The sequence below is a fragment of the Rhinoraja longicauda genome, chromosome 16 (assembly GCF_053455715.1).
Source record: "Rhinoraja longicauda isolate Sanriku21f chromosome 16, sRhiLon1.1, whole genome shotgun sequence".
In the NCBI taxonomy this organism is placed as follows: domain Eukaryota; kingdom Metazoa; phylum Chordata; class Chondrichthyes; order Rajiformes; family Arhynchobatidae; genus Rhinoraja; species Rhinoraja longicauda.
In genome coordinates, this window is record NC_135968.1 from 20,307,772 (window position 1) to 20,322,741 (window position 14,970).

At 44.6% G+C, this 14,970-nt stretch overlaps 1 protein-coding gene across 1 annotated transcript in view; it reads left to right on the forward strand.

Moving 5' to 3' along the window:
- Positions 1 to 14,970, forward strand: part of slf2 (SMC5/6 complex localization factor 2) — a 79,483-nt gene that overhangs the window by 26,895 nt on the left and 37,618 nt on the right. The window contains 2 exon segments of the mRNA XM_078413380.1: positions 1,812 to 1,857; positions 12,160 to 13,103. Coding sequence (XP_078269506.1) covers positions 1,812 to 1,857; positions 12,160 to 13,103 — 990 coding nt within the window.

Here is a 14,970-nt window from a genome sequence, read left to right on the forward strand (position 1 = left end):
TAGAACATCTGGGAGATTGTTTGTATCTTGCTTAGTGAAGACTAATCCAAAGTACCGGTTCAACTCGTCTGCCATTTCCTTGTTCCCCATAATAAATTCCCCTGCTTCTGTCGTCAAGGGACCCACATTTGCTTTGACTGTTTTTTTCCTCTTCACATACCTAAAAAAATATTTTACTATCCTCCTTTATATTATTGGCTAGCATACCCTCGTACCTCATCTTTTCTCCCCGTATTGCCTTTTTACTTATCTTCTATTGCTCTTTAAAAGAGTCCCAATCCTCTGGCTTCCCACTCTTCTTTGCTATGTTATACTTCTCTTTTATTTTTATGCTGTCCTTGACTTCCCTTGTTAGCCACGGGTGCCTCTTACTCCCCTTAGAATCTTTCCTCCTCTTTGGGATAATTTGATCCTGCAACTTCTGCATTGTTCCCAGGAATACCTGCCATTGCTGTTCCACCGTCTTCCCTGCTAGGGCCTCCTTCCAGTCAAATCTGCCCAGCTCCTGCCTCATGCCTCTGTAATCCCCTTTGCTATACTGTAATACTGACACTTCCAATTTTCCCTTCTCCCTCTCAATTTGTAAAGTAAAACCTATCATATTATGATCACTGCCTCCTAATGGCTCTTTTACCTTGAGTCCCCTTATCAGATCAAGTTCATTACACAATACTAAATCCAGAATTGCCTTCTCCCTGGTAGGCTCCAGTATAAGCTGTTCTAAGAATCCATCTCGGAGGCACTCCACAAACTCTCTTTCCTGGGATCCATTACCAACCTGATTTTCCCAGTCTACTTCCGGTTGAATGCCTTCCCTCGCTAGGATGTTCTGAAACCGGTCTGTGATGTCTTGAACCCTGGCACCAGGGAGGCAACAGACCATCCTCAAGCCCCTCAAGCAGATGAGCAGGTTTAGGTTTATTATTGTCGCATAGACCAAGATATAGTGAAAACTCTTGCCTTGAATGCTATCCAAACAGATCAGGTACCAACAAGTCACGACAGATTACTGGTAATATTAATGCCAAGGATCCCAAAGCTCTCAATCATTTCCATTTCCTCACCATTGATGCCTATTGGAGCATGTCTTCCACTGTGCTTCCTGCGATCAGTATCTAGCTCCTTTGTCTTATTGAAGAAAAGGTTATTGTCCTGACCATATTACTAAATTCTAGTTATTGTTTGTGATTTGGCGCACACAGTGATGTCCTGTGGTCTGCTTTAGGCCATAAGTGCTATGAGCAGTGATGTTTTGATGCTCTTGGCGTAAACATTTCCACAAAATGCACAAGATAATTTGTAGATTTTGTTTCAGTGCACCCAAGTGGGGCACGGTGGCATGGTGGTAGAGTTTATGTCTTGCAGCGCCAGAGACCTGGGTTCAATCCTGAGGATAAAGGACAAAGGTTATTACTGATGTGTCGCTCTCTATTGAGATGGAAAAACTATATTCCTCATTATCTACATAGTTTCAACAGCGTTTTATGTGCTGGGATTAGTCCTTTGTTAAATTATTGAATTGGTTTGCACGCATACAGATATATTTTAAAGGTGATGCCACCATTTTGTCTCCTTTAGAAGATTAGAAGAAGGGTCTCGATCCGAAATGTCCCCCATTTCTTCTCTCCAGAGATGCTGCCTGTCTTGCTGAGTTACTCCTGCATTTTGTTTTCTATCTTAGAAGATAGAAAGTTGTCTTTATAACATTGTTAGACCAAATTATTTTTAATAGTCTGACTTTGATGGTATTCGCAGCTCTATTTTATATCTCTATTTTGTGTTACTGACTATCATTTTTTTGTTTCTTGCAGAGCACCATGAAACGATCATATTCTTTGCCGTCAACATCACCAACAGGTATCTGAAGCAATCACAGCCTAACGTTTGTGTCTGTCTGTTTCATTTTAATAACTACAGTATTACAGAGATGGTGACGTAGGCTTAATCGATAAAAAAAATTGCATACCAATACTTGAGAATTTTATGTGGGGAATCTTCTGGCTTATTCTCGAAAAACATGGCAGAAGATGAGACATTATCTGTAAGTTTAACAGATGGACCTGCTGATTGTGTATTATGGACGATTTGGGTTGCATTACTAGTGATTGGGCAAGTGAGATCGTAAGTTTTGCATAGATTGAACTTTGCCACATATAAGTTCTGCTTTAATGCTGTCGCCTGTTCTTTGGTTTCCTCTGCTGCAATGGTGTGAGGGTGGGGTTGATGATGGAAAGGAAGTGTCAAGCATTTAGAGTGCATTCTCAGGGAAAGTTGTTTGGGGCATAGTGTCTGAAACAATTAGGGTAATTGATGGAATTGAGTAATTGTAATGCAGTAATTGAGTTCATATATTTGATTAAACTTTGAGGGAGCTTAAAGTAAAAAGCAGACAGGAACCTCGATGGCAGCTGCACAAAAGCACTGACGGAGTCTATGCCAACCTTCGATCATCCGTTAACACTAGTTCTATGTTATCCACTCTCGTCCATTCCCTACAAGCAAGGACAATTTTAGAGAGGCCAATTAACCTATAAACCCGCACGTCTTTGAGATGTGGGAGCACCCGGAGGAAACCCACGTAGTCACAGGGAGAATGTGCAAACCACACAGACAGCCATTGTGTTGCCCAGACCTTGGAGGAATACATTGCATCCATACTGATTTTTCATTTTGTATTAAATCTTTGTTAACTTGCATTCCTGAAATGTTTCACAAATGATTTAACAGTTTTGGATTCAGTCCAAATTGACACTCGTTGAGTCAAACTGTCTTGTCCTGAAATGTCAGCATTGCTTCTATTGAGCATAATCAACACTTCAGAGACCTGAACACCATTTTCAACCGATGCATTGGTAATGGCATGCTGCACTGCTTGAAATCCCATCTTTAAATGAGATGTTAAATGAGAAGAGATGGTTGAAACCTTCAAATTCTTAGGAGTAAATATCACCAGCAACTTGTCCTGCACCACCCATTTTGAATGTCCAAGAAAGCACATCAACGTCTCTACTTCCTTAAAACTCTCAGGAAATTCGGCATGTCCTCAACAACGCGCGTCAATTTCCACAGATGCGCTGTTGAAAGCATTTTATCGGGATGCATTACGGCATGGTTTCGGAGCAACTCTATCCAAGACCGCAAGAAATTGCAGAGAATAGTGGATGCAGGCCAGACCGTCACACAAACCAGCCTTCCTTCCATTGACTCCACTTGCATCTTGCACTGCCTCGGCAAGGCTGCCATCATAATCAAGGACGAGTCGCACCCTAGCCACTCCCTCTTCTCCCCTCTCCCATCAGGCAAGAGGTATAAAGGTGTGATAACGCACACCTCCAGATTCAGGGACAATTTCTTCCCAGCCGTTACCAGGCAACTGAACCGTCCTACCCACAACTAGAAAGCAGAACTGAGCTACTATCTACCTCATTGGAGTCCCTTGGACTATCTTTGATTGGATTTCACTAGACGTTGTCTTGCACTAAACATCACTCACATTTTCCTCTTTATCCTGTATCCTTACACTGTGGATAGCACAATTGCAATCAGGTATTGTCTTTCCGCTGAATGGTTAACACGCAACAAAAACTTTTCACTGTACCCCGTGAACCAAATTAAACGAAAATGTTAAATCGTCCTTGTCTGGCATCGGGTGATTTTATTTTTGAGTTGGAGCAGATGGATTTGGCCAATGTTTGTCCTTCAGCGAACATAATTAAAACACATTATCTGTTGCCTGGATTCTGCAGTCATAACAGTGCCAATTGCTTGTTGTCGTTAAATCTTCAAATAGGCAGCAATTTCCAAACTAGGCACTTGATATTTACCATTTCAATCCAGAAATTCCCTACTTTCCAACTTAACAGTTCCAACTTAATCTTCAGAAATAAATGACCTATGAGGATGCAAGTACTTGTATTGTGAAATCCTATGAGAATACTAGGCTTTGTTGCACGTTAATAATGAGGCACTAAATAATGTGGGAGCTTTAAAAAAAAGACTACGATTAACATTCCTTCATGCATAATGGATTTTAAACTAGTGACTGAATTTATGTTCATATTTCTATTACTTTCGTCATCTGATGTATGTTCATGTTTCACTTTGCAGTCAGTTAAAGGCATAAGATGTTTAAAATACTTGCATTTTATTCCTTGCATATTGGTTTAGTTTGGTTTGGAGAGACAACATGGATGCAGGCCCTTCTGCCCACCGTGTCCGCACTGACCATTGATCACCTATTCAGACTAGTTTGATATTATCCCATTTTCGCATCCACTCCCAACATACTAGGAGAAATGCTATGGGGGCCAATCAACCAACGAACCCACATGTCTTTGGGATGTGGGAGTAAACAGCACCCGGAGGAAATTCATGGGGTCACAGGGAGAATGTCTGAACTCTTCAGCCGGTACCTGAGGTCAGGATCGAACCCAGGTCTCTGGTGATGTGAGGCAGCAGCTCTACCATCTGTGCCACCGTGCTACCCTCTCCAAGAAACTAGTGCTGGTGATTTCTTGTTTTACTTGGTGTCATTTCAATGGCTGAATGCTGGAGACTAAAGAGCCAATGCCCATTTGTCAGCTAATATCCGGAAGGGTGAATCATCCCACAGATAACATTAGATCCTGCTGTCAGTTCTCTCGGTTGGCAAAGAGCAGTTATCACATTGCTGATTGCAAAATCTAGGAACATAAGAAATAAGAAAGGATTCGGCCATTTGGTCTTTCTGTTTGTGCCACGTTCAGTAAGATCACGAGTGATCTTTTACCTCTGCAGATCTTCTACCTGTGTCAATACTATATTCTTCACTTGCAAATATCTCTCAATCTGTTTTGAACATATTCAGCAACTGGGCCTCTGCAAGCACTCTTGGGTAGAGATTTACAAAGGTCGCTGCCATCTGGTTTAAGTTTCTCATTTCCTAACCATAACAAAATAAGAGTTCAATTTCTGACCGACTGACCCTGTATTTTGAGACCTTGATCCCTGTTTCTCAACACCACTCAGGGAATCATCAACACAGCATGTAGCTTGGAAAACCCTCTCATCACAAAAATGTAGGTTTCTGTGAGAACATTTTGCATTCAGATACAATGTTTGAATAAGATAACCTTATATTTCTTAACTCTTAGATTATAGGTCTTGTCTATTTCATCAAAAGGCAATTATCACTGAAGAAAGACACTTTCCTCTCTGTCAAGACAGTCTGAAGGAGGGTCCTGACCAAAGATAATAGAGCAGAGCAAGATAGACCACTCGACCCTAAAAACTGTAGTATGTCATGGCGCCATTTTAGTAGGCAGAAACTTGCAGAAACATTTTAAAAGGAAAATAACAAAAATCTGTGAATTGATAGATGAGATATATTCTGCATTGTAATGGTATCATCACACATACTGTTCCCCCAAAACACTGATTGCAGTACGAGAGGCATAGCGAACGGCTGGTTTGCTTACTAAAATGGCGGACGTCACGCTCCTACAGTATAACGATTTCGACGGTTTGGTTCATCTTGCTCCTCTAGTATCTTTAGTCCTGACCCAAAATGTCACCTATCCATAAATAGACACAAGAGCTAGAGTAGCTCTGTGGGTCAGAAAAAGGATGTTTGATGCTTTGGCTGGGAACACTTCTTCAGACTGACAGTTGGAGGGGGGGGGGCGGTGGGGGAGGTGTGATCTCAAGAGAAACAATGTGGAGAACTGTGGAACTGATACAACGACTACGATGGAGGAAAGGGGCAAGGATCCATGTTCTCCCGAGATGCTACTTGAGTTACTATAGCACTCTGTTTTTTAAAACCAACATCTGCAGTTCCTTGTTTTTACAATTGCCTTTCCCCTCCCCCACCAATCTCGGGAATCAATACCCAAGAACACAAGAACACAAGAAAATAGGAGCAGGAGTAGGCCAACCGGCCCCTCGAGCCCGCTCCGCCATTCAATACGATCATGGCTGGTCCTACCCCAACCCCCTTCCCACTATCGCCCTTCTTCCCACCCAAAAGAACCGTGTGATCTCCTGGGAGAGGCAAAAAAACGGATAAAAACCCAGGCCAATTTGGGGAAAAAAATACGGTGAACTAATCCAGTGAACAATTATTACACTTTCTGTATTGCAGGTATATTATGACCCGTGTATGCCCTCCCCCCCCCCAGGTACTTTCTCCTGCAACCGCAGGAGATGCAACACCTGTCCCTTTACCTCCCCCCTCGACTCCATCCAAGGACCCAAACAGTCTTTCCAGGTGAGGCAGAGGTTCACCTGTACCTCCTCCAACCTCATCTATTGTATCCGCTGTTCCAGATGTCAACTTCTCTACATCGGCGAGACCAAACGCAGGCTCGGCGATCGTTTCGCTCAACACCTTCGCACAGTCCGTCTTAACCAACCCGATCGCCCGGTGGCTCAGCACTTCAACTCCCCCTCCCACTCCCAGTCTGACCTTTCTGTCATGGGCCTTCTCCATTGTCATAGTGAGGCCCAGCGCAAATTGGAGGAACAGCATCTCATATTTCGCTTGGGCAGTTTACACCCCAGCGGCATGAATATTGACTTCTCCAACTTCAGATAGTTCCTCTGTTCCTCTCTTTCCCCTTCCCCTTCCCAGTTCTCCCACTGTCTTCCGGTCTTCTACTCCATCCTATCTTTGTCTTGCCCCCTCCCCTGACATCAGTCTGAAGAAGGGTCTCGACCCGAAACGTCACCCATTCCTTCTCTCCTGTGATGCTGCCTGACCCGCTGAGTTACTCCAGAATTCTGTGTCTACCTTCAATTTGAACCAGCATCTGCAGTTATTTTCCTACAGTATGGAGATGAGATATGTGTAAAATATTTCTGTCATAGTCTCCCCAAGGTCTCATCTAATGGTTGTAAAACATTCCACAATGGCTCAAATTCCCTTGAAATGCCAACCCATTGTTTACCTTTCTAAATACTTGCTCTACGTACATGTTAATAATTATTTTCTTGCTGTTATGCATGATAATGCACTGGTTCAGTGACAGGAGTACCAACATAAATACACATTAAAAATGGCAGTACAACTTTAAACCCCCTTGAGTCTGCTCTGCTATTTGATTTGATCATAGCTAATCGGATTGTAAAAAAAAAAGCTCCACATATTTAGCTTGCCAGGTATTGATCTGAGAAATGGGATCTACATGCACTTGGAAAGGCTTTGTCTGATTGGGGATAGTTTGCGTGGCTTTGTGCGTGGAAATGTGTCTCAAATGACTCAAACCATCAAATGTATTTAGAATAACGCAGAACACCAAAGAATAGAGTTCTGAATTGTACAAGAATTCAAGAACGGGAGGACATTGGTTTAAGGTGAGGGGGGAAAGATTTAATAGGAATCTGAGGGGCAACTTTTTTTGCACAAATGGTGATAGGTATATGTAACGAGCTGCCAGAGGAGGAAGTTGAAGCAGGTGCTATCACAATGTTTAAGAAACAGTTGGACAGGTACATGGGTAGGAAAGGTTTTTGCGGGATGTGGGCCAAGCGCAGGCAGGTGGGACCCGTAGATGGGGCAAATTGATTGGTGTGGCCAAGTTGGGCTGAATGTCCTGACTCCACGCTATACAATGCTGACAAAATGGCGGCGCGTGCAGACGCAGCGGCCCCACGCTCTCCCGATTTTTCGAGTGTTTTTAATGTTTTCTCAAGTTCGTCAAGTTTGTTAAGTTTGTTAAGTAGACAGTATAGTCGTGAGTTCTTGCTGGACAAGAAAACAACAACATCAACAACACTGGACGCTACGCTTGCAGAGGAACTTAGCGGCCTCAGAATACTCTGCCTGACCTCGGCCTCGAGTGCTGCCCCCCGGCTGGAAAGGAGACGCCGCAGGCGGTGTGAGAGGAAGCAGAAGAGGGGTAAGCGCGGAGGCATCCGGGCTAGGCTAGCGGCTAGCCCACACAGACCGGCTATTCCGAGCATGCTAATGGCTAATGTACGCTCACTGGACAATAAAATGGACATTATAAGACTTCTCCGGTCGACCCAGCGTGAGGTGAGGGAATGCTGTGTTTACGTTTTCACGGAAACATGGCTTAATGACAACATCCCGGACTCCGCTGTTCAGCTCGACCGGCTAACATGCTACCGATCGGACAGAACTACGGTTAGCGGGGGGAAGACTCGCGGCGGCGGTGTGATTGTTTACATCAGTGATGCTTGATGTCGGGACGCTGTGTTGGTCTACAAACACTGTTCACCGCTGGCGGAGTTTATGTTTGTGAAGTGCCGGCCTTTCTACCTCCCGAGGGAGCTAACAGCTATCCTGTTAGTCGCTGTTTACATCCCTCCCAGTTCCAACAACAAGGACAGAGAGGAGGCACTCTGTGAACTGTACCGGGCCATCTCTGAGCAGCAGACAGCACACCCAGATGGCTTTCTCATCGTAGCTGGGGACTTCAACCATGCTAACCTAAAAACTGTCATGCCTAAAGTATACCAGCATGTTGATTTCCCAACACGAGAAAACAACACCTTGGACCTTGTTTACACGACCATCAAAGGAGCATACAAGGCTTCCCCCCTCCCCCACATCGGCCTCTCTGATCACCTCACCGTTCTGCTGAAACCGGCATACAGACCCCGGGTGAAAGTCACCAAACCGGTTTCAAAAGAGGTACGTGTGTGGTCAGAGGACAGCACAGCTGCACTCCAAAACTGCTTTGAGACTACAGACTGGGACATGTTCAAGCAGGCAGCAACATACAACAACACAACCAACATTCAGGAATACACAGAGACAGTTACAGGCTACATCACCAAATGCATTGATGATGTGACCCACACCAGAGCCATCACCATCCGGGCTAACCAGAAGCCATGGCTGACAGGGGAGGTCCATGGGCTGCTGAGGGTCCGCAACGTTGCCTTCAGAGAGGGCAATCCAGCCGGTCTCAGAGCAGCCAGGGCCAACCTTTCCAGTGGCATCAGGAAAGCCAAACAACACTACACCCAGCGCATCACAGCCCACTTCAGTGACAGCAGAGACACACGGAGCCTGTGGAAGGGTATTAGGACTATCACGGACTACAAACCCTTACCACAGACCTGTGACAGTGACACCTCTCTCCTGAACGACCTCAACGGCTTCTTTGCACGCTTTGAAGCACAGAGCAACACACCTGCGCAGAAAACAACTCCCCCCCCCCCAACGACCAGGCTATTTGTCTGTCTCCAGGCAGTGTGAGGAGCACACTGTTAAGGATTAACACCCGAAAAGCTTCTGGACCTGACAACATTCCTGGTCGTGTGCTAAAAGACTGCGCAGCTGAGCTCACAGATGTCCTCACAGACATCTTCAACATCTCCCTGAGCCAGGCTGTTGTTCCATCGTGCTTCAAAGAAACCACCATCATACCTGTGCCCAAGAAGTCTTCTCCATCCTGCTTCAACGACTACCGCCCTGTAGCGCTGACTTCAACCATCATGAAGTGCTTCGAGAGGCTGGTCATGAAGCAGATCAGATCCAACCTCCCCCCCTCCCTGGACCCGTTTCAGTTTGCATATCGAGCTAAGCGGTCCACTGAGGATGCCATCTCCTCTGCTCTACACCCAGCCCTCACCCACTTGGACACTAAAAACTCATATGTTAGGATGCTGTTCATAGACTTTAGCTCAGCATTCAACACCATCATCCCCCAGCAGCTGGTTTGTAAACTAACAAATCTGGGCCTCAGCCCCCTTCTCTGCAACTGGCTGCTGGACTTCCTCACTGCCAGACCCCAGTCTGTACGGGTCGGCAGCAACACATCGGACACCATCACGCTGAGTACGGGGGCCCCACAAGGATGTGTGTTAAGCCCCCTGCTCTTCACCTTGCTGACCCACGACTGCACACCCACCCACAGCTCTAACCATTTCGTCAAGTTTGCGGATGACACAACCGTGGTGGGTCTCATCAGCAACAACGACGAGACCCACTACAGGAAGGAGGTGAACCAGCTGGCCGCGTGGTGCACAGACAACAATCTCTTCCTGAATGTGGAGAAAACAAAGGAGATTGTTGTCGACTTCAGGAGAACGCACACCCAACACCCCCACCCACTGACCATCAATGGTGCTGCTGTGGAGCAGGTGAGCAGCACCAAATTCCTGGGGGTGAACATCACCGAGGATCTCTCCTGGAGCAACAACACCACGTCCATCGCCAAGAAAGCCCAGCAGCGCCTCTACTTCCTCCGCAAACTGAAGAGAGCGGGAGCCCCCACACCCATCATGTACACTTTTTACCGAGGCGCCATTGAGAGCATCCTCAGCAGCTGCATCACTGTGTGGTTCGGAAGCTGCACAGCCTCCAACCGTAAGACCCTGCAGCGCATAGTGAACACTGCTGAGAGGATCACTGGCGCCTCACTCCCAACACTCCTGGTCCTTTACACCACCCGCCTCACCCGCAAAGCATTGAGCATTGTGGGTGACCCCCTCCCACCCTTCCAACAGCCTCTTCACCCTCCTGCCTTCGGGGAGAAGGTTTCGCAGCCTGAGGTCGAGCACCACCCGACTAAAGAACAGTTTTTTCCACCAGGCTGTCAGGATGCTGAACTCTCTCCCCTCCCTCCCTCCTCTCTCCCATGCCCCCATTGGACCTGGACTTTAACACCCCACACACACACACATCCAGCACCAGACATTTTTTTTTTTTAACGCTGCTATGGACAGGCTTTGCACTACTGTTCATTATTTTTTATTGTAATATATTCATCTTCATCTTTTTTTCATTGAAGTGACTATATTTTATATTGATTGTTGTTTGCTGTGCCTTTTAATTTTAACTTAATTTAATGCACTTTATTCCTCGGGATTGTGGGAAATGGTATTTCGATTTTCTGTCTGTGTAAACTAACTGGAAATTGACAATAAAGTTGACTTTGACTTTGACTTTGATGACACGAAGAAAACACAAGTTTAGAAAACGTAAGTAGTCAAGAGTATTGATGTGATATGGGCTTATGTTATAAGTCTGCTCAATCCCTTATGGTGATAATAGGAAATGAAATATGTTCTATTGGTTTTTTGGATGATCTCATTGTAATGCAAGTTGCCTAATGTCTGCCTGCCGCTGTACAAACTAGATTTATCAGTATTGAGCTTCCAACATGCATTGGGAATTATTGCTCGCATCCTCTGCTTTTAATATTTGGAAACTGTTTTGTTAATCACTGTTTTTAAATGGCATATTTATAACTTAATGGGAATAAAATGAGAGCATTTGGTGTCTGCTTTTACTATTAAACTAATTTTGATAAATTGTGCTGATGTATTTGTAAATGCTCTAGGTGTCATTCTTGATTTTATTAAGCATTCAGCAAAGCTTTGTGATGGGTTTTCAGGCTTGTGTGGTGCTGGTAGCATTTACCAGAGCATCCTCCTTTCTTGGTTTAAGCATTCACCCATTGCCTTGGTTCCTCATCCTGTGTAGTGCCTCATTTTTAAAGGTCTTCCCCCATGATTTGTAACCTCTCTAGTTCATTCCTCCTTGCTTCTCTACACTCTTTGGGCCCAGACTCTTCCTAGATCTGTTTTTCCAGTTCTAACTGGTATATTTTTTCAGTATTCTACCATTGGCTAACGTGCCTACAATTGCCAGGGCCCTGAGCCTCAATTTCTGCACTAAATCCTTCTGACTCCAGGATACTCCTTAAAACCTTTCTCTGAAGCTTTGTCACCTGTCCAAAGTCTCTGACTGGCTTAGTATAAAATTTCGCTGAGATTAATTCTAACAGTGTTTTTTCAGAAGTCTTTCATGGTACTCTCCTCAAAATGTATTCCTTTAAATACTGTACCTTCTTGATTTACTTCCAAACCCAAAATGATTTTCAGTCCTTTTGTAATTATTTTAATTAGTTCATAGTTTAATTTTGTATTATTTCTGTTGTACATCTTCATCGTTTCTCCATTGCTTTGTGTTTTCGTATTTTACTTATAATGGAGGTGAAGTTTGCATATATCTGAAAGCTTGAACTATTGGCAGCATAGAAATAATGAAACTTCATTGCGGTGTTTTTAATCCACAAGCTTTAATTTACTAAGCAGTATCCAAAAATGTGTGCTTTAGATGTACTGTTAGCTCTGCTTTTCAACTTTATTTTGTCTTGTATGTCTGTTCAAACATGTTCTTCAATCTCCCCTTTTATCTTCTAGAGAATGGCGGCATTTCTACGCAGAAGGAATCAGTTTTAAAACTCGTAACCGAAACGCTCCCTTCGGGTTCTCTGAAACTGTGCAGCAAAGATGCATTCCAGCGGCACCATTCCTTCCCTCCTTGTCCAGGTCGGAAAAACCTCATGAGTGCCTGGAAAGCCAGGTTTTCAACAGGTTTGCACATCTCTTGTTCAAAGGAGAAAATAAAACGTAACCTAATAGATGACGACGATCAGAGAAAGAAACGCGTTTCCCTGCCCCATCGGATAGATGCTCCGTTCCATAAGAAAATATGTGAAAGCAGGATCACTGACAAATATGGCAGTGACGTGACTGAAAATATTTGCAACGGAGTGCTGAAAGATCACAATAATGGTGTATTGGAAAATGAGGACACAGCCCCTGAAGCTGATGAATTTCCAGAAACTGGCTGTTTGCCTTTGAATTCATTGTTGGATGAGAAACTATCGAGTCACATCCCTCCACATTCATACACACGGATGCTGACAGAGGAGAAGGCCAAGACGACCCTGGCCAGTGCAATTTCTTCAAAAGAAAATAGATCTGGGCTCTTGGGGAGACATCCCTTGACATCCTTAGATGGCAAAAGGACACAAAAACTTGAATCTAGTTCTTTAGCTGTTTTGGTTTCGGATGAGGACGGTAAGCCATCAGTCCCATCTCAAGAGCTGGAACAGTACACAACTGTCCAGTTATCAGAGAGCTCTAATGACCCAGAGAAGAAACAAAGGGACAGTTACAGTGGCATGAACAGTGACGATGAACTCAGCTGCAATTTAGATACCGATGATGATGATGATGAAACTTTGTTGGCTTTGGACGAACTCCTAACGATTCAGAACAAACCGATTTCTGCAACACCAGAAAAATCTGCCATTTCTTTTACGTCATCGATGCCAAACACACCAGTGGCTCCGATGACTGTAAGTTTGGACAAAAAGTTAATAGTTCTAGTTTTGTATTTGCCAGTTTTCCCAATTTTACTTTGCATTAACGTTTGCAACTTAGTACTAACTGAGATTTTTAAAAAAAATGGTGGTTAAGGCTAACACTTGTAAAGACAATGATACTTTGTTGTCACATGTACCTAGGTAGAGTGAAATGGTTTGTTTTGCATACAACCCAGTTCACCGAACAGTTCTATCTTCTGACTGCTGTCGCACGTTGCAGCAGGTGGCCCCCCTTGCTGGGTCTCCCTTCATTCTCAACAACCCCCTGCTGGGTCCCCCCTTCTTTGCTTTCTTGCATTGTTAATCATAAAAAATGCTTTAGTTGGAAGTCGTATGGGGAAAAAATACAGCCTAGAATTTGCTGGACTCTGTAATACCTGTTTAAATAATGTTCCTTTTCCACATCAATGAAAACTTACCGTGTGCAGCTCTCCTGAACCCATTTAAAATCTCTGGAAGAGAGAACGTAAGTTACATCTACTGATCTGTGGAAAAGGTTGGACTTCAAGTAAACGTGGGCAAAAATGCGTATACCTGTGTTCTTCATCCATTTAAGAAGCAGTTGCCTCTATCAGTGAGCTTATCCAATTGAGAAACTTGCCTATGTATACTAAAGTGTTTTGTACCGAGCTACCAATGCCACCCATTGTGGCAGTCTGGGCTTTAAACCTAAGCTGGAAACCTGCATGGATGAGGCTACAATAATTTAGTTCATGTGTGAAGTATGAGCATAGATGTTAACTATTTTTCCTTTACAAAGTTATGTATTAGCAGTCAACCTTTGCGCTTCCAAGCCAAGCTGCTTCCAAGCCAAGCTACTGATTTCAGCAATGTATTTGACAAGGTTCCGCATGGTAGGTTGCTCTGGAAGGTGAGATCGCAATGGGATCCAAGGAGCGATAGCTGACTGGATAGAAAATTGGCTTCATGGAAGGAAGCAGAGGGTGAAGGTGGAAGCTTTCTCTTTTGACTGGGGGCCTATGACTACTGTTGTGCCTCAGGGTTTGGTGCTGGGCCTACTGCTGTTTGTTATCTATATCAATGATTTGGATGAGAATACAAGGCATGATTAGCAAGCCACAAAGGTAGGTGATATTGTGGATAGTGAGAATGGTTGTCAGAATTGGAGCGGGATGTTGATCTACTGGGCAGGTGGGCTGAGGAATGATTGATGGAATTTAATATGGAGAAGTGCAAGATGTTGCGTTTTGGGCAGTCGAACAAGGGCAGAACCTACACTGAATGGCAGGGCTCTGGGGAGTGTTGTAGAGCAGAGGGATCGAGGAATGCAAGTACACAGTTCTTTGAATGTGGTATCATTGGGTAGATAGGGTGGTCGCGGAGGCTTTCAGCACATTGGTCATCAGTCAGCATTGAGTACAGAAGTGGAAGATGGAAAGGGTGTAGAGAATATTTACAACAATGTTGTCGGGACCTGAGGGTCTGAGCTATAGGGAGAGGTTGAGCAGGCTCAGACTTTATTCCTTGGAGTGCAGGAAAATAACAGGTATAACAGGTATAAATAGGTATAACAGAGCTTTATTTGTCGTTCGGTACCGAAGTACTGAACGAAACTAAATAGCAGTCATAGAAAAAAAAAAATAGAACACAAGACACATAGCCCCAACACAAACGTCCATCACAGTGACTCCAAACACCCCCTCACTGTGATGGAGGCAACAAAACTTCCACTCTCCCCCACGCCCACGGACAGACAGCTCGTCCCCGAACGACCCGCACAGTCCCCGCACCGGGCGCTGAAACGTCTCGCGGCCGAACCGGGCGATGAAAGGCCCGCGACCAAGCCTTGCGCAGCTAAGTCCCGTGGTCGAGCCGCACC